The 20947-nt window shown below is 41.4% G+C and overlaps 1 protein-coding gene across 2 annotated transcripts in view; it reads right to left on the reverse strand.

The window, feature by feature from the left end:
• Nucleotides 1-20947, reverse strand: part of RSRC1 (arginine and serine rich coiled-coil 1) — a 505347-nt gene that overhangs the window by 251623 nt on the left and 232777 nt on the right. For both annotated transcript variants that reach the window (XM_073578989.1, XM_073578990.1), the window contains one exon: nt 5876-5927. In XM_073578989.1, the coding sequence (XP_073435090.1) occupies nt 5876-5927 (52 nt within the window). The remainder of the gene's footprint in view (nt 1-5875; nt 5928-20947) is intronic.

The following is a 20947-nucleotide window of genomic DNA, read 5'->3' on the forward strand; positions in this document are numbered from 1 at the left end:
TTTCATTTTATTACCCAGTAACACAATAATCTATAATGTAGTAATACGATGGTACTACGCTACTGTACGACATGCCATTATTCTCCTGTGAATGGCCGTGAGCACAGACTCTGTACTGTTCTATAATGAAGTCTCATGAACAGCTTTACTAACACCCAAGTGGATTGGCAAGTGACAGAAGCTCAGCTAAATCCTCTGTTTACACTGGAGATTAGCAGGGTAGGGCTTGGGAAGCAAACTGAGCTGTCCATGGTCAAGGGAACCTGCTCCCTGTCAGCCCGTAGGGCACAGAGACAAAGCTTGGTCCAGGTAGGAAGTGACCCATAAACCTATCCCTACCATGGATTTATTCAAAGCCAGTCTGCCTCATAGAATCTCCATATGACCATTAACTGGCCTGCAAGGCCTGCCAGGAGGCCTAATTACAGGTCTACAGAGCCCAATAACAAAGGCTGAAGAGATTTAGTCGAGGGATGATCTGCTTTATACTGACTTGAGAGAGTCCATATAGAGAGAATGAAATAAAGAGGTTTAGCAGACAATTTCCCCCAGGGATGCAGCATTATAAGCCGGGCAGGGAAACCAGTCCACTTCAGATGGGCTTAAAGCATGCCACCCTCTCAAAATTACCATTCAGCCACGGCTTGCTTAACATCTGCTCAAACATGGGAAGTAGCTGTGATATTGTTAGCCTGAGCAGAAAAAGCTATTCTTGTAGAAAAATATTCAGAGATCTGAGTAAACGTGCAGCATTTTGTGGCTGAGCCTTTGACTACTCTTAAATGAACTGGAGGCTACTGTGAATCCCCAATTAAGCCATGTTAGCTCACATGCACAGAAGTGTCAGTCTGCATACAAGGTCATGGGAAAACATGGCAGCCACACTTCTGTTATCCAATGTCATCATAGTTTTAGTTCCATTAAACTCTTGCATTGACCCTTTTTATAGCTTTTTTTTCATTCTAATGATGCAATTAATTAGGAAATACAAAAATGTGAGATATTTGCCCAAAACTACCTTGGATAAACATGGATGGGCAATTGTATTAAGTATAGTACTAAATTAAAGGGTCACTATGTGATGTGAGAGGTTGGGCGATCATCATAGCTGTGTGGCCCTATCCCACAGAAGGTCTACTGTCACTTACCTGGGCAAGAACTGCCACCAGGATGCACTAACTCAGTGTCCTCAAAAGACACCAACAGATCATGTTTTCAGGATTTCCTTAGTACTAGCTTGGCCCATGCGAAATTTTCGCACATTGGTCATCGGGGCCGCAGGCAATTTCAGCAAAAGAAAGCTGGTCAAATGTAAATGTATTTCATGAGATGATGAACACAGACAGGTATTTATATATGTAGACTGGTAATACAATAAATTGTTTTGATAAGTAGAGGCCAAAAAAGGTTTTCCGGTTGAGGTGCCACCTGCAGGTTATTGTGTCTTTCTGCAGGTTTATGAAAATGAATGTTTAAACTGTATTTAGTGATAACATTGTGACTGTATGGCTTGTTTGGCTTTTTTTTCTTGCTGAAGTAAGCAAGTTTACCTTTCAAATGGTGTATCATGAGTGTGTGTGGGGCGAAGTAATGAGCGAAAAAGCAGTACTTTAGTGTGCTTTGGGGTACTGTGGTGCCACCTGCAGGTCATTTTTCCTTACTGCAGGTTTATGAAAATTAATGTTTAAACTGTATTTTGTGATCAAATCATGGATGTGTGGTTTGTTTGGCTATTTTCTTGCAGAAGGGAGCAAGTTTACCTTTCAAATGGTATTTGTGTGTGTGGGTGCAGTGTGAATGGTGATACAATGGAATCACCAAAAAAGAGTGTTTAGAAATGGAATGGATTGCACAGGTGATGGAATTATTGCCCGTGCATGTACTGCAATTATCAATTGTCACCTGGGCAAGACAAAGGAAATCCTGAAAACGTGACCTGCTGGTGGCTCTTGAGGACTGGAGTTCGGGAACTGTCAGGAACAACGCACTGCACTTGCTCATTGAGCCAGTGCGCGTGTCCTGAGTATAAACACAGTGCTCAAAGATACCTGTGGAGCGGGACAGCAGCGATGACGATGCATCCATCAGACTAGCAGGACCTGAAGCACGTGACTGCTGGGGGCGTGACCTAAGTTCCACAGAGCTAGGAGCTGCAGGGAAACTCCTAGAAAGGTAACTACGGGACAAGTTACCAAGGGGCATAGACAAAGACAGAAACCAGATCAAGCCGGGGTCAAAGCACGAGATAGCAGGACAGTACCAAAGAAAACCAGAACGGGCAATGGATGGTACAATAGGGACAAACTGTAATGGAGTAACCATAGCCAAGCCAGGAGGTCAGAACTGGAGAAGACAATAGTACCAAAACGAGAGACGGAGTTCAGAGTGAGGGGACAGACTGGGTCATACACGGGAAGCAAACAAGCAATGTAGTATCCACGCACACTAGGGGGGTCAGACACACAGCCAGAATAACAGTATAGCTGACAGGGAATCCTAGTCTGGAGTGAGTATAAATACCCCTCCCAGATCCAAAGAGAGGCCGGCAAACGTTAACCCCGTGAGAACAGGACATTAACCATGTCCTAACCATGACAGAAACTCTGCACTAAGGGAATAAGACAAGACAGCAGAAGCAGTGTGATGATCAGGCCAATGTGATGCTGGAAAAGCTCAGGTTCTGGCATTAATATGGAAATACTTCTAATGCTACTGTAGGTGATATGTGTCTGCCAATGACAGACTAATGCTCCATGCCATACTGCAAACAGTTTAGTAATCCTTTGAGAAAAATGATAAGGTTGTTTAAGATGTTGCCTCTTCAATGTAATCGAGCATAATTTAATCCTACTTGTTAATCAATACCTCCATTTATTCCAGCTGAGGAAGTGTATAAATGAGTCTAGATTTCCAGGCACCTGAGAGAGGCTGCTAGAAACCGAAACGCGTTGTGTTTTCATCTCTGTTATTTTTTATTAAAAAAACAATTTAACTGTGGATACATTTTTGTCAACACTCCACTTTTTACCATGTCCCTACTGTGGGAGCGCCAAACACCTGGGTCTCTCACTGCTACCAGGAACTGCTATAATTCCATAGGAGGGACTTCCTAAGTGCATCTTGGGCAAATTACTCCTAGTGTTGCGCCTCAGTTAGCACAACCCATTCAGGTGAGCACACATCCTGTCTCTCACCTGATTGATTACACCAATTTACTACACTTAGATAGTGCCACATTTCTCTCCTTTTCCCCAAGGGATTTCCATGAATGTATAGACACATGAAGGGAACGCATGTTATATTCAATGAAGAGGTAAGCAACATAGAGCACATTTAGAATTTAGCCATCTCTACTGGCTTCATTGCTACCTTAATTTGCCACCAGCCTTTAATACTTGGAGAAACAGTGACCTGCTCCACTAGTGTTATAAAAACCATCTACATGGATTGTAAAAAGTCTTGATTACTTGGTGGTCACATGCCCACTCTATGTGCTTTTTGGGCATGGACCAGTATTCAGCATGAGTATACACTAACTGCGCAGCAGCCAGGCAGTCCCATGTACAGCAAACTGCAATCCGATGTGTTCTTTCTAACTTTTGAACATTTTTGGCTACAGCTTTTGTGTTGAATTAGATAACGATGGACTATCTCTGTTGCTCCCCATGGAGATACGTAAGGCCTGGGCCTCTATGACCCAACCATTGGTTCAACAGTTGTACCTCTTAGGACCATGTTGGGTAAATGCTAACCACTGCATTACAGGAAGACCACACACCACCTGCTGTTTGTCAATGCCCTGACCCATTTGTCTGGCCATCACAATTAGGTCTTTGTCAAATTCGCTCAGATCCTCACACTTGTCCATTTTATCTGCTTCCAACGCACAAACATCAAATGTAAACTAAAATATCCCACCTCTTGACAGGTGCAGAACCACTGAAATGAATAATTATAATGTGCAGAATATATACATTCATATATGTGTACGCACGCAGTATAAAACCTTGCTAAACAAATGCACAGTCTTAACTTCAGATTCTTTCAGATTCTTTTTTTTATGCATTAAGGTATCACAATATTTTAAAACATTGCTTAAAATCCAAAGCACTGAGGCCAAAATGATATATATCTCATTGTATTTTTAATACATTTCAAGGTGTTAAATTAGAGAAATGAGGGGTGACAGCTATGTGAACAATAAACAAATTGTTCTTTTTGAGGGCCGGGCTGTCACATCTACTTTATAATTATACGCTTCAAAAGCATATTAAAGATATGGAGAATAATGCATATATTTGAAACTGAGAAATATAACGCTATTTGGAAACTTTATTGGAAAAGATGGGAATATTTTTTAGAGCTACCACTACACAATCTCCCTTTAACAGCGATTAAAAAAAATATAATAAAATTGGTATATTCAAGTATAATAAACTAATGTTCTACGGTATGAAGGAAGAGAATGGCGGAAGAGACTAGAGTGCGAGTGTAGAGGTAATAGTAGAAATTATCAATTAGATTTTTTTTTTTTTTTTGATCTCTTGTAAGTACTTGATTAAGCCAAAATGCCTTACATTTATTTTATGACTGGATGAAAATTCAACTATCAATTTTTGGTACTGCATGTATGTATAAGTCATCAATCTATTGATACACTGACCATGAAAGTACTCATTTGACAATATAAAGCAGTTAAAAAAAAAAAGGTTAATGGAAGTCAGAGCTGTGGATGGCCACTCCCTTCCTCTTGATTACTTATACATCCAAAGGAGGGGACAGTGACGCCAGCGCTGATTGGGCAAAGAGCTCACATGACATAACAACCTCCCGTGAGCCCCGGGAACCAGAGTACGGAAAGCGCTGGAACAGTATCGGACGAGAGTATAAGTGCTTTGATTTTAATGGGAGCAAACATTCAGATTGAGAAGGGATTAACCTAGTAGTGGATAAAATTTTTAATATGATAGATTAATTATGAATAACACATATGTGACAGAGGGGCTTTTGAGCCCCTTCCGGTACCAGGGCTCAGGTTTAAGTGTTCTGTCTGTCCCCCTTGAGCTACAGTCCTGTTCAGAACAGCCACATGGCTTCTATAGGTTAGTGGGATGCAGGCTTGGACTGGCCCACAGGAGAACAGGAGAATCCACCGGCGGGCCCTTGTGTGAGTAGGCCATCACCCTCTAATATGAGCAGCACTTCGCACAATATAGTTGAATCGCTATGTACAGACAAAGGCAGCATCTTAGTCACCCTGTTCATCGTTACATAAATTTGTGATTGAGAATAATGTCATATTTGCATGTAGCTGAAAAGTGGGACTCTGGAGTTGGTAACTGGTGGGCCCTTGGCAACCCAAGTCTGACACTGCTGGGATGTCTTACCAATCTCTTTGCTTAATTCATTTTCAGTACTTTTATTGAGGCTTACTCCAGTCTTTACAAAAAAAATATATATAAGGTATATACCGTATATATCAGCAAAACCATTCCTACATTACCCCACCTCAGGTCCGACCTGCTACATACAATAGAAATTAATAATGAAAAGGGTCTAGTTTCCAACATCCAACTTACGCAAGTTACCTCAAGTCTTTCAAGTTGTGAAAATGATCAGCTAATTATCTGCGACTTTTGTATGTATTTCAGCCCATATGATTGCTATACCAAAAAGAATGCAAATAATTCTTACTTTCTGCTGCCATTGTTCTTGCAAACGAGTTTCTTTTCTTTTTAAAATAATGATACAAATAGACTTTGCAGCAGTGCCAGTGCATAATGCAGCCTTATAATGAGGTGTGCTACAGAATGAAGTTTCGGCTCGGTAATTATTTCAGGCTCACAAATGTAAACCTTCATCTACCATCACTCACCAGCAGCTTGGAGAACCATCTGCAGCGTTGCTTTGGCCTGTTCAGCAGGAGACTAAAAACAAAGACAAAAAGCATGTTTACCATACATTATGGTACTAATCAAAGGCATAGCGTTTTATACAGAAGACACCGCACTGAGCTAGACCAAAACATCTATAAAAGAACATATCCCTCCTAATTTCTATGCAATATCCAATATTTGAAAAGACATTCACTATTAGGCAACCTCCCCATGTTTTAGCCCCAACCTATGCTGCCACTATTACATTTAATTGTTAGGATGCTCTTACTTCTATCTAATGTAAATTACTGCACGCCTCTCTCACTAGTATACGGCATATCTGTTAAAAAAATCAAGAAATTCAACAGAATAGGGGTAAAATATAGCAACCACGTATCTACATTATTCAATTACATTATATTTACCTAAACTTTTTAAAATTAAACTCTGCTAAATAAACATAAAAAAAAAAATTACGGTATGCACCCTCTGTTAAACAAGAAATCAACCAATAAAAAAAACACTGCATTACCCACAGACCATTATTTGCTGGAAATTATTTTGGATAAACCCTTCAATAATATTACTTGCTGAAATGTAACACGTTGTTGAAAATCGTTAATACGAGTTAATAAAGAACAGCGCTTATTTTCAATAACCATGTAAAAAAAAATGTGAATAATTTTGTAATCAATTAGAATTTTTGGAAAATATATACACAAATTTCAGATCTTAAACTTGCAGAATTGCTACCATTGTCCTTTTTTTCAACTGCAGTGTTTTTATTAACTAAAGATCCCTCTATATAAAACAGGTAAGGAAATTCTGTAAAATATGAGCTATTGACGTGTTATTTTTTTTTTTTTTAATTTTTCATCTGTCTAAAATTCTTTTTTCATTCCTATAGTTTAGGTATCCGACAGGAGCTTTATCCAGTCCAAACCATCGGTTGCATGCATCAGACAATGTCTGCTTTACTGCCGCTGTGTATGTCTTAATCTGAATTGCTGCGGCGTTTCAGAGAAAACTTACTTTGAAAATCTGGCTGTGCATTACGCATCTCAGATGGGTCCAAGGAACGTCCCAGCCAGGTCCTCCCCAACCCGCTCTTCTAGACTGGCTGGTATTTTCCTATGTGTGTGCATATGGAGACACCTATCGGTCTAGGGGACCGGGGCAAGGAAAAGCCACTGGGGACTTGCATCAGACTAGTCATCTGAGACACAGTCTTAGGCCATGGCCACACTATCAGTATTTAGTTAGTATTTCACATCAGTATTTGTAAGCCAAAACCTGGAGTGGGTAAAACATGCAGAATTGGTGCACTTGTTTCTATTATTCTTTGTCCTCTGATTGTTCCTAACCTGGTTTTGGCTTACAAATGCTGAGAAAAAAATCCTGAACAAATACTGATAGTGTGGGCATAGCCTTAAACTGGCACTTCAAAGTAGGCTTTCTCTGCGGGACTCAGACTGATGCTGCACAGGATTGTGGTGAAGCTCCAGAATAGTCCCTTTTAAAAGATACAATTTTTGGGTGGCACAACTAGGAGGACCTTTTTGCAAGTAACTGCCTTTAGCCTCAAACCTGGCTGTATAAATTATAACGCTCCCCTAAATTTATTATTAAAATGAAGTTCCCAATTATGACATTTACGGCAGATGACTGGAATATGCCACCAATTTCTATCTGGTAAGACTCAATCCCCTGCCTTATAGCCAAGCATACAGCCTGAGAACAGAGAGCAGAGCTCCAGGGCAGAGATCTTCTAGCAAAGCCACCACTTTGTAAAAGGGAAAGGTCACTGCAGTCACTTATGGCACAGCCTTGCAAGTACCGCTATGGCTGTAGATGAATGGTTCAGGGCGATTCATGATATGGCCTTCATACAAAGAAAAAAAAACAGGTTAAGGGCTGTGTACTTCCGCCAAAATTATGCCTTTAAAAAAAATGGCTGCACTGGATATGAAGAAAAGCTGGTGAACACAACAGTGAAATTATGTTTGAAAAACAAATTTCCTTTAGCCTTGAGAAGCCTTTGAAATACTGCAGAGTCCGTGAGTTGTTCAAGAAGTCTTATGTTATAAAAGCTCCAGAAAATATTATATCTTTTTACATAAATATATATATTGCCTTCCACATATAAACCATCTTAAAGTTAAACTTCAAAAGCCAACAAAACGATATGAGACTACATGTTCTTCATTTGTGTAAAATACTGCAGCAGAATGTACCTTTTTCTGGCTTTAATCTAAAGCTTATCTTCGCCTACAGTATGGAAATGCTAAACCAGTTAACCATAAGATAAATATTACATGAAATTGAAGACATCGGTATAAACAAACAAAACTATGCAATATTAAAACTTTAAAAACTTCTTGCCTGCAAAAATTACAACTTTCTTTAAAAGAAATAAAAAGTACAAGCACAATTATTTGACAAGTTATGATAAATATCTGCCCTTGCCCAAATCAGTCAGAATAGATGTATAATCCTTTTTAAAGTTTTTCCCACAGATAATAAAATGAGCAATTAAGCTGGACTCCTATAATGCTCATGTTAATATCTGGATAGCACAGCCATTCTGCCTTGAATATACCTGCCTCATTAGGTCTAAGAGATCTACGTAATAATGTATAGTGTTATATAGTGAAAGATAAGCCTTACTGGTTTATAATTCTAAAGCAACACATTTGATTAAAGGCAGACAATAAATGCATGTTACTAATGTTGGTACATTAGAAGGGCCTCAAGTAGACCCCGAGTTCTGAAGACCCCAAGAGGGGTTATCCAGCCATCAAAGGGTTTATCAAGGCTTGGGACAAAAGTCTGAAGTCACTAAATCGGGACAGCGCTGCCACAACTCCCTGGTATTCCTGATGTGAGAGCATAACCACTTGACTGCACGTATGTGACTTGTATAATTGTGGTCACGTGCAACTAAAAGCATTCAGCTCCTCTCAATATTAGAAAATTCAGAGCAGCGGGATGAGTCTACTTGGCATGTAGCCGCAAGAATGCCAATCGCCAAGTGGTCATGTGTGCCCACTCACACCAGAATACTGAGAAACTATGACAGCGTGTGTGCCCTACTCGGTCATGATTCTGCAGTCATTAAGTGAATTGAGTCTTTAGTCCCAAGCCAAGACAACACTTAGTGGTGATTCCCATATTAGCTTAGAAGAGATGGTCATGCAACGTAGAGGCCAATAAGTCGATATAGTGGTCACGGCCATGCTACTAGCATCACATGTAACTAGACCTCTGATTTTTAAATAAAAGAAAGCCAGGCCAATGAGGTTTATAAAAGTTTTTAGAAAAAATGCTACAGAGATGCACCATAAAATGTCATGAAGAATGTTTAAAACTCAACAGCATGTACCCATAGGGGGTTTGTGGTCACCAAACAGGCTCTAGAAAGAAAAGAACCACACCACACAGGCTTGGTACTCGCCATACAAGTTCAGTTGAACTCCACTGTGACTCAATACTGAGACAGTGACTCCAATGTGAAGATCCCATAGCTGCACCTTTTTAGAACAAGGTTAGAGGATACTGTTTTTTAAAGCTGGGAAATCCTGATCACTTGGTCTTTCCTAACGATGATCGTGAACAAGCCATAACCCTAACAGGCTAATTAAGGTCTGAAACCTTGGTCAAAGTTATCTGAGCACACAAATCTCTAAGGATGCCAAAACTTTTGTATCGGACCCATTTTCCTTTTTGTGATTTTTCAAATGAAAAAAAAAAATAAACATTTCTCGCCTAAAGACATAGGAAATGTGTCATCTTTAACTTTAGACCTTTTATAGATCATTTTAGCTTCAACTTCCTTAAATGTTCACAATAACAGTAGTTTTGACCAGGGGTGCCCAAACTTTTACATGTCACTGTACATACAATTTTATTGTAGAATGTTCCATATATTATACACATTGGGCACCCAATGGAGCTTATTCAGCTTCTTACTGAGTACATGTGAACTAACAGTGAACATTCAGATGCTCTTTTTGTGGCAATTTATACAACTGCAGTAAAGCTGATGAACATAATAATAAAGTAAAATTATGCAGAATTGGAGAACATAGTAAAATAGCAGGAACTGCCCATGTGAGTATTAAGTAATTGTCAGGTGTGACGTTTCTGGCCACCAGCCTCACCTTAAAGAAGCACTCCTCCTCCCATCAAGGTTTGAATCTTCTTAATTTATTGCAATCATCATATTATACAGCCCTGTGTACTTACAATTGCTCGTTTTGAGTTTCTACCAATGTTAGTTTTTCTCTTTTCTCTGCTCTATAGAATCATGAAGTATCTCATTGCCTGCATGAGTCATCGCCCTCTTCAACTCCTGACCCAGCTGCTCCTCTCCTGCCGCCTGCATGGGAATTCTGCAGTGATAACTCATGCAAGGAAAAGAGACTTCTTGTTTTTACATAGAGCTTAGGCTAGTTTCACACTTGCTTTTTTTTGCAGCGCGTTTTTCCCGCAAAAAAACGCATTAAAAAAACGCATACAAATGCATACAAACGCTGCGTTTTTTTCCAGCATTTTAATGCGCATGCAGGAAAAAAACGCAGCGTTTTTGCGCGTTTGTATGCGTTTTTTGTGCGTTTGCGTTTTTTTACAGATTTTGGAAAAACCCCACAAAAAAGAAAAAACAACCATTCAACAACACACAAGACCAATGGGACTTCATTGTGGGTGTGGTATGTTAATATATATACACCCTGTCTACAGTATTCTTCACATTTGCTTGATTCTTCTCGTGACCATGGATCTGCGCTGGAAGAGTTTTCACTTCAACTTGGATTTGGACATCGCGATGGCTCAGGCGTATGCAGTTGCTTGCCATGAACAAAGGAAGAGAGAGAGGCAGCGAAGACGGCGGCGTATGTGGATACATCCGATTGTTGAACTCCGGGAGAGCCGTGGGGCATACCATACCCTCTACAGCGAGCTCCAGTCAAACCCGGAGAAATTTACAGATTATATCCGGATGTCCCACGAAAGTTTCATGGATTTGCTTGCTCGTGTCCAACAATCCATCCGGAGACAGGACACACAGCTCCGTCGTGCGATTCCTCCTGAGGAACGGCTACTGGTGACATTACGGTATGTTTTAAAAACAAAGGGGTGTGGTCTGATGTTTTTTTTTGTAAATTTAGTATTCAAAACCTTGGGTAATTAGTTTTCGTGAATGTACTAATATTTTTTTTATAGTTTTTAAAAATAATATACATAAATATTAATTTTACTTCTTTGTCTGTTCACAGATTCCTGGCGACTGGAGAAACCCTATCCTCACTACACTTCCAGTACCGTATTGGAATCTCTACCTTGTCTGGAATTGTTGCTGACACCTGCCGGGCTCTCTGGAATGTTCTTTGCCCAGAATTTATGCCCCTGCCCACCGCTGAAAAGTGGATGGAAATTGCTGACAAATTCTGGACAGTATGCAATTTTCCCAACTGTTTGGGAGCTGTTGATGGGAAACACATACGGATCATCAAACCCCAAAGAACGGGATCTGAGTACTATAATTACAAAAAGTACTTTTCAATAGTACTCATTGCAATTGCGGATGCCGGATGTATGTTTGTAGCAGTGGACATTGGAGCATTTGGCCGTGGTAATGACTCGCAGGCTTTTAAAAACTCAGACATGGGCCGGAGGTTGTATGGCAACCAATTTAATTTCCCTATGCCACGGCCTCTTCCTCACACCGAAGCTCCGCCACTGCCCTTTGTAATGGTTGGCGATGAGGCTTTTCAAATGTGCGGAAACTTACTGAAACCCTACTCCAGCCGAGACTTGGACCACACCAAAAAAATTTTTAATTACAGGCTGACCAGGGCCAGAAGAACTGTCGAGTGTGCTTTTGGGATTCTTGTTTCCAGATGGCGAATTCTGGGCACGGCCATTAATCTTAAACTTGAAACAGTCGATGAGGTGGTGAAGGCCTGTGTGGTTCTACATAACTTTGTGATGGCTAAAGAGCACCCGACCTTTGAACTGGACGATGATGCTCCTAACCCATTGCCTGAATTCACTCAGCACACTCTCAGGTCATCCGTTGAAGTTGGCCAAATGAGGGACAAATTTGCGGCCTACTTTATTTCTGATGTAGGACGGGTGCACTGGCAAGATGAAATGGTGTAATGTTGTTGTTTATGGTAATAAAAATCCTTATTTGATACCATTACTGAGTGCACTATATTTTTTAAACTCCGATTAATTAAAAAACTTCCCATGTATAACTGAATTTTGTTATGTTCACACACCTGGGCAGGTAAATACACATACGAGTTAAAATGCAGCATTGCTAGTCTGCGTGAAATATATTGGAATGAGCAAAGCTGCAGGCCATGAATCAGGAAACCATTTTTTTTCAAGATAAAATTGTGCAAATAGTTTAAAACAAAGTATGTGATTTTCTCAAAACACAACACTCAAAACCCAACCCCAATGAAAGTCCATGGGGAATACAAGTCAGCATTGAGTGGATGAATGTAATCTGCTCCATTAAAAGTTATTACACTAGGCCTTTGAATTGACTATACTAGGCCGTGGTATTTCAAATATGAGTATACTAGGCCTTGGGGCTAGTAGTATAGTAATATGTGAAATACCACGGCCTAGTATAGTCATACCAAGGCCTACTGTTATAACTCGATTTTTAACAACTAGCATCTTGTTTCAACAAAAACAAACTGGTGAAACTAGAAAGAAACTTATTTTTTAGACAAGTTTCAACAGTTTGTTTTTCATGAAACCAGATTCTATTTGGTAAAACTAGAGTTATTACACTAGGCCTTGGAATGACTATACTAGGCCGTGGTATTTCAAATATGAGTATACTAGGCCTTGGGGCTAGTAGTATATGTGAAATACCACGGCCTAGTATAGTCATACCAAGGCCTACTGTAATAACTCGATTTTTAACAACTAGCATCTTGTTTCAACAAAAACAAACTGGTGAAACTAGAAAGAAACTTATTTTTTAGACAAGTTTCAACAGTTTGTTTTTCATGAAACCAGATTCTATTTGGTAAAACTAGAGTTATTACACTAGGCCTTGGAATGACTATACTAGGCCGTGGTATTTCAAATATGAGTATACTAGGCCTTGGGGCTAGTAGTATATGTGAAATACCACGGCCTAGTATAGTCATACCAAGGCCTACTGTAATAACTCGATTTTTAACAACTAGCATCTTGTTTCACCAAAAACAAACTGGTGAAACTAGAAAGAAACTTATTTTTTAGACAAGTTTCAACAGTTTGTTTTTCATGAAACCAGATTCTATTTTGTAAAACTAGAGTTATTACACTAGGCCTTGGAATGACTATACTAGGCCGTGGTATTTCAAATATGAGTATACTAGGCCTTGGGGCTAGTAGTATATGTGAAATACCACGGCCTAGTATAGTCATACCAAGGCCTACTGTAATAACTCGATTTTTAACAACTAGCATCTTGTTTCACCAAAAACAAACTGGTGAAACTAGAAAGAAACTTATTTTTTAGACAAGTTTCAACAGTTTGTTTTTCATGAAACCAGATTCTATTTTGTAAAACTAGAGTTATTACACTAGGCCTTTGAATGACTATACTAGTCCATGTTATTTCACATATGACTATACTAGCCCTTGGGTTGGTTTTTAACATGTATTTACCCATCAGTGTTTGTGAGTGGCGCAAACAACATTAATGAAACTTATTAATGGTGAACCACAAATGTAAATTTATTTTTTATCACAAAAAAAAAATTTAAAAATTATTTTTTACGGCGTTTGGGGGCAGATGGTTTCAATTTGGGGGTGTGCAGGGAATATGCAACACTTGCAGTTGAAGACGGTGTTTGAGGGGAAGGGGCAACAAAACTTGTGGGGGAAGGTAGTCCAGTTAAGGGAATTAAACTTGGAACACTTGTAGGAGAGGAAATCTGTTCAGTTACATTAGTTGTAATGGCATGTCGCCGTAGGCTTGTGTGCCTGGACCGACTTTGGCCCAATGCCCGCCTTGATTGATTTCGCCTTGAAGTAGGGGCAAATATGGAATGTAGGTCCCCCGTCTGCTGGTATGGCTGCTGCTGCTGAGGTGGCGGCTGCTGCTGCAGAGGTTGCGGCTGCTGCTGAGGTGGCGGCTGCTGCTGAGGTGGCGGCTGCTGCTGAGGTGGCAGCTGCTGCTGAGGTGGTTGCTGCTGCTGAGGTGGTTGCTGCTGCTGCTGAGGTGGCGGCTGCTGCTGAGGTGGTGGCGGCTGCTGCTGAGGTGGCGGCTGCTGCTGAGGTGGCTGCTGCTGCTGAGGTGGCGTCTGCTGAGTTGGCTGCTGCTGCTGAGGTGGCTGATGCTGCTCTTCTTGTTCAGTGCTCGTCCTTGCAGGAGGACTGGTGGCGGCAGTGATGGCCCAGGTTTGCAGAGTGGTGGTGGCAGGGCTACTACATGTTGTTGTAGCGGCAGGGCTGTTCCATGTTTGCCTAGTGGTGGCTGAGCTCCACGCATGCATGGGATTGGCGGTGGTGCTCCAGACAGGAGCAGCGCTTGCCATGGTGGTGTCGGTGAAGTGACCAGCTGCACTCAGACTTGTGGTGGTGTAACGGTGGGTGTCCAGCCTTTGAAGAGAGGTGTCCGTGCAGTGGTATGCAGCACAAGTCGGTAGTGAGGTGAAGCGAGTCAATGGTGGCACAGGTGGAAAGGACACCACTGCCTGCTGACCGTACCGATTATGCTGCATAGCCTGCAAGAAAGCATTGTTGCAGGCCTGCAGCACATTCAGCTGTTGATCAGGACTAAGGTGTTCCGCCATGCCCTTTTCAATCTTACTAAAAAAATGGTGTGCTGGTCTGTTGAGGTCGGCCTCCAGACGGTCAAGGCGCTGTTCTACAGAATTGAAGCGGTGTTCAAAGTGGTTAAAACCACGTTCCATCAGTGCAAAACCGCTTTCAACTCTGTCGGACAGTGACTTGAGGCTGGAATTAAATGTCTCGCTCAAATGCATAAACTCGGGCAAGACATTCCTGTCCAAGGCCCTCTGCCGCTGGCGGGTAGTGCCCGCATAACCAGTGGCAGAGACCTGGGACAGGGGAACACCTGATGGCCCAGCTTCCTGGTCACCAGCTGTGTGTGTGTGGGACCTGCAAGGTGCTTCCTGGCTGTCGGATGGCTGGGACGGGTCAGAGGACGTCCGACGAAGGACCGCTCCAGGGCCAGGTTGCAGGGTGCTGCTCCAGGTGCTGTGGAAGAAAGGAAAATCATTACTACCATGCCTTTACAAGAAGCATCAGCTGTGGATTAGAAAAACACAGATTAATAAAAATAAAAACCCAAAATGTATAATACTTACGATCTTGTGGCAAGGACCGGTCTTAGGAACTGCAACGCGTGATAGTGACGGTATCTAGTTCTGGTCCTTGACGCAGATCCACTGCGAACCTGGCCCTCAGCACGAACATCACTGTTGAAGCGGTCCTTGATCGAACGCCAACGTGTTCGGACTTTGTCCACTGTTGATAAAAAAAAACAGTGCCGTCAAGTACAACAGTCACTGCTTCACAATTTAGCAATACAATACTCAAAGCAGTCACTGTACACCCCGATGACACTGTTGGGTTTCCTGCTAGAATACACCTAGCACGAAACCCAACAGTGCCGTCAAGGACAACAGTCACTGCGGCACAATGTAGCAATACAATACTCAAAGCAGTCACTGTAGACCACGATGACACTGTTGGGTTTCCTGCTAGAATACGCCTAGCACGAAACCCAACAGTGCCGTCAAGGACAACAGTCACTGCGGCACAATGTAGCAATACAATACTCAAAGCAGTCACTGTAGACCACGATGACACTGTTGGGTTTCCTGCTAGAATACGCCTAGCACGAAACCCAACAGTGCCGTCAAGGACAACAGTCACTGCGGCACAATGTAGCAATACAATACTCAAAGCAGTCACTGTAGACCACGATGACACTGTTGGGTTTCCTACTAGAATACGCCTAGCACGAAACCCAACAGTGCCGTCAAGGACAACAGTCACTGCGGCACAATGTAGCAATACAATACTCAAAGCAGTCACTGTAGACCACGATGACACTGTTGGGTTTCCTGCTAGAATACGCCTAGCACGAAACCCAACAGTGCCGTCAAGGACAACAGTCACTGCGGCACAATGTAGCAATACAATACTCAAAGCAGTCACTGTAGACCACGATGACACTGTTGGGTTTCCTGCTAGAATACGCCTAGCACGAAACCCAACAGTGCCGTCAAGTACAACAGTCACTGCTTCACAATTTAGCAATACAATACTCAAAGCAGTCACTGTACACCCCGATGACACTGTTGGGTTTCCTGCTAGAATACACCTAGCACGAAACCCAACAGTGCCGTCAAGGACAACAGTCACTGCGGCACAATGTAGCAATACAATACTCAAAGCAGTCACTGTAGACCACGATGACACTGTTGGGTTTCCTGCTAGAATACGCCTAGCACGAAACCCAACAGTGCCGTCAAGGACAACAGTCACTGCGGCACAATGTAGCAATACAATACTCAAAGCAGTCACTGTAGACCACGATGACACTGTTGGGTTTCCTGCTAGAATACGCCTAGCACGAAACCCAACAGTGCCGTCAAGGACAACAGTCACTGCGGCACAATGTAGCAATACAATACTCAAAGCAGTCACTGTAGACCACGATGACACTGTTGGGTTTCCTACTAGAATACGCCTAGCACGAAACCCAACAGTGCCGTCAAGGACAACAGTCACTGCGGCACAATGTAGCAATACAATACTCAAAGCAGTCACTGTAGACCACGATGACACTGTTGGGTTTCCTGCTAGAATACGCCTAGCACGAAACCCAACAGTGCCGTCAAGGACAACAGTCACTGCGGCACAATACAGAGCAGGGAAATACTCACTAAACGCCTTTTTGGCGGATGCTGTGGCGCTGTCCCAGCCATCCATCAACGCTGCGGCCACCTCATTCCATAGCCGCCGTGTCACCACATTGTCCTTGTACAGCCGGTCACGGCTGTCCCACAACGGCGAACGCTCCTGGACCAGGCTGATGAGCTGCTCATTATCCAGGTAGACGTCTTCATCCCGTTGTGGAACCTAGACAAAACACATTCATTAGAATAATCAAATTTAAATTGACTAAAAAGTTACAAAAAAAGAAAAAAAAAAAAGAGTAAAAATAGAAGATAAAAAAAAAAAAAAAACATTACAAATCATTTGATACTTACATTACGTATCACCACCGGGACTTGGCTTCGCTGCTCCTGCTGTTCGCCCTCACTATTCCCGTCCGCAGATGATGATGACGATGTCTGAAAGTTGAAAAAAACGTAAGAGATTTGGAGAAGCAGCAGATATACTTACCAGATGCACGAAAATAATCACCTCACGGTCTGCTTGCGCCAATTCCTGCCGCGATGGGGAATACTCCGATTCTGAAGACATACTGCATGTAAAAATAATAAAAATCATTAGTACATACATAATTTAAAAGGACAGGCATATAATGTAATATACTCACATTCTTCGCTGATATAATGTGTTCTTGGTTGAATGTCTGCTCTTCAATCTGTCTAGTGTAGTAGTGGCAGAGTTTTGGCAGGCACCTCCTTTATATAGCCTTTTTTTTTTGGACTTTAGAAGATTCTAACTAGGATAAAAAGTGGACACCACCCAAAAAACGCTGCGCTAAAAAAGCGCATACCTGCGCATGCCAGTGCGCACGTATGCGCATCCATAGGCTATAATGGCCATTTTTAGCGCAAAACGTGCGCATACGTGCGCATGCGATTTTTTCAAGGGCCAAAAAATGCAACATGCAGCGTCTGGAAAATACCATCGCACACCCCAAAAAAACGCAGCGCATGAAAATCGCATACATGCGCTTACAAGTGCGCAGGTATGCGCACCCATGTTAAATATAGGGGAAAAATCGCATGCGCACGTATGCGTTTTTTTCCAGCGCTAAAAAACGCAAATGTGAAACCAGCCTTAGAAGGATTCAGCTAGTCAGTTTTTAATCATGTGATGTCATAGACCTAATGGAAAAGAGATTTACAGTGTGTATGGAAAATATTCAGAACCCTTTAAATTTTTCACTCTTTCTTTCATTGCAGCCATTTGGTAAATTCAAAAAAGTTCATTTTTTTCTCATTAATGGACACGCTGCACCCCATCTTGACTGAAAAAAAAAACAGAAATGTAGAATTTTTTGCAAATTTATTAAAAAAGAAAAGCTGAACTATCACATGATCATAAGTATTCAGACCCTTTGCTCAGTATTGAGTAGAAGCATCCTTTTAAGATAGTGCAGCCATGAGTCTTCTTGGGAATGATGCAACAAGTTTTTCACACCTTAATTTAGGGATCCTCTGCCATTCTTCCTTGCAGATTGTCTCCAGTCCCGTCAGGTTGGATGGTGAACGTTGGTGGACAGCCATTTTCAGGTCTCTCCAGAGATGCTCAATTGGGTTTAGGTCAGGGCTCTGGCTGGGCCAGTCAAGAAGGGTCACAGAGTTGTTCTGAAACCACTCCTTTGTTATTTTAGCTGTGTGCTTCGGGTCACTGTCTTGTTGGAAGGTGAACCTTCACCAAGTCTTAGGGCCCCGTCGCGGCGCTTAGAAACCCGATGTGTACCTTGATTACCAGCTCCTTGCACAAGCGCGCTGGTAACTAAGGTACACATCGGGTTTCTAAGCGCCGCGCGGCGCTTAGAAACCCAATGTTTACCTTGGTTACCAGCTCCAGCTCGCTGCTCTCCTGCCTGCCACACGCAGTGATGCGCGCTGGCCAGAGGGAGACCAGCGGTCAAAAAAATGTCCTGACAATTCCAGGACGATCAGAGATACCCGGCGAGGGGTGGGTCACTGATAAGTGTCACCCACAGCGATCTCGCTGATGAGATCGCTGTTGCGTCACAAAACTTGTGACTCAGCAGCGATCTCGCTAGTGAGATCGCTGTGTGAGACAGGGGCTTTACTGCGATCTTTGGGAGGCAGAATGAACAAATCAACAACAGGTGAACAATTGGTTAGATCTATTTTTTACACTATCCCTCATGTCTTATAAGTGATTTGATGACTTTATTCTTCGGGTTGGTGCGATTACAGCAATACCAGATTTATATAGCTTATGTTTGCAACGCCATATTTTGAGAGTTATAATTTTTCCATATTTCAGTTGCCAGTAATGTGAGGGATTATTTTTTGGGGGACTAGTTGACGTTTTTATTGGTATCATTTTTGGGCACATTAATTACATTTTTTGATTGCTTTCTATTCCTATTTTTGGTAGGCAGTATGAACAAAATCAAGCAATTCAGGAATACTTTTTTTCTTAAATGCTATTCCGCATGTGGTAAAATTGATAAGGCAGGCTTTATTCTTTGGGTCAATACGATTACAGTAATACCACATTTATAGCATTTTTTTATGTTTTTCTCTTTTACACAATAAAAACAATTTTATATAAAAAAAATGTTTTTGTATTGCTATATTCTGAGAGCTATAATGTGTTTCTCCGCTGATAGAGCTGTATTGTAGCTTGTTTTTGTGGGACAATATGACATTTTCAGCTATATCATTTTTATTTCCATTTGATCGCATTTTACTCCACTTTTTGTTCGACAGTACAGTGAAAAAGCATAGATTTTTGCCTCGTTATTTATTTAATTTGTTTTATGGTGTTCATTAAAGGGGTTAAGTAGTGTGACACTTTTACAGGGTGGGTCGTTCGAGGGGCAGCGATATCAAATATGTCAAGTTTTTTTTTGTTTTTTGTGTTTTGTTTTTTTTTACAGAATACAGAAATGTGTATTTATTGAAATATTTTTTTCATTCTTTTTGTTCTTTATTTTGTGTCTTTTTAAAATATTTTTACAATTTTTTTTTTTAACTTTATTTTGATATTTTTATTTAGTCCCTCTACGGTACTTTAACTTTTTTCACTCTGCTGGTATAATGCATTGCACCAGCATTGCAATGCTTTTTTCCTGTCAACGCTGCACTTAGAGAAGCCTCTTAGACCATGCTCTGATCATGGTCTAATAGGCTTGCCATAGCCTGGTGACCTGGATATAGTCATGATGACTCAGGTTTCCATGGCAAAGATTGGTCCCTTGTGAAGGCGTCATGGGTGCGCCGATCTGAAGGGAGAGGGAGCCCCCTCCCTCTTCTTACCTTCTAAATGCCGCAATCGATATTGATTGAGGCATTTAAGAGGTTTGAATATCCAGGGTGGTGCAGGCATCACTCCTGGCATTGATAGCTGGGTCTCGGCTTTAATTTATTAATTTAAGTTTAGCTCCCAGCGGGGATTGAATGGGCACAGCTCCTGTGCATGCACGATCGCCATGATGTACCCCATACACAAAAGGTCAAGAACCCCTTTCCATCTATGATGTATGGTTACGATAAAGGTCTTGAATGCGTTAAAGAAAAGAAAAAAATTCTATTTGAACAAAATAAGTCCTTATTATCTATGGGTGCATGGATGTTATAGAGAGGTTCACCACAACTCACTTTTCTTTGGCTCTCCTACTAGTAATGTAATCCATTTACTTCAATGTGACCTGAATGTGCACTAATTTTGCATTTCCCTGGCTGGAGGCTTCTAGGAGCCATCACACTACTAATTATTACAGTTGGAATTGGCAAATTAAAAAACTGAATTTCTATTTTAATATATCAATTCAGATTCAGATAATGTGTCATTAAACTACTCTGCTACAAATATTCATATTTTACTCTAAAGATCACTTTCTACTTTCTGTAATACCTTGCCCAATCCCTTAAAACATCTATTATTTCTTAGAATCTCTTAAATAGTGTCTCCGGCACATATCACTTTCCTATTTAATTTCATCTGAATCGCTCATACTGTATATGATTACTTAGACTCACACTTGTGCTCATATTGAGACTACTTATGACTTTTTAATTTCCTCTGCCTAAGGTTAAAAGGAATAATAAAAAGGGTTTGATCAAGACTTATAAAGTGATTACCGATCCCCTGCATAGGTCAGCAATATCAGATGAGCA

Source organism: Dendrobates tinctorius, unplaced genomic scaffold (assembly GCF_039654945.1).
Source record: "Dendrobates tinctorius isolate UK_male_01 unplaced genomic scaffold, ASM3965494v1 ptg000060l, whole genome shotgun sequence".
Taxonomy (NCBI): Eukaryota; Metazoa; Chordata; class Amphibia; order Anura; family Dendrobatidae; genus Dendrobates; species Dendrobates tinctorius.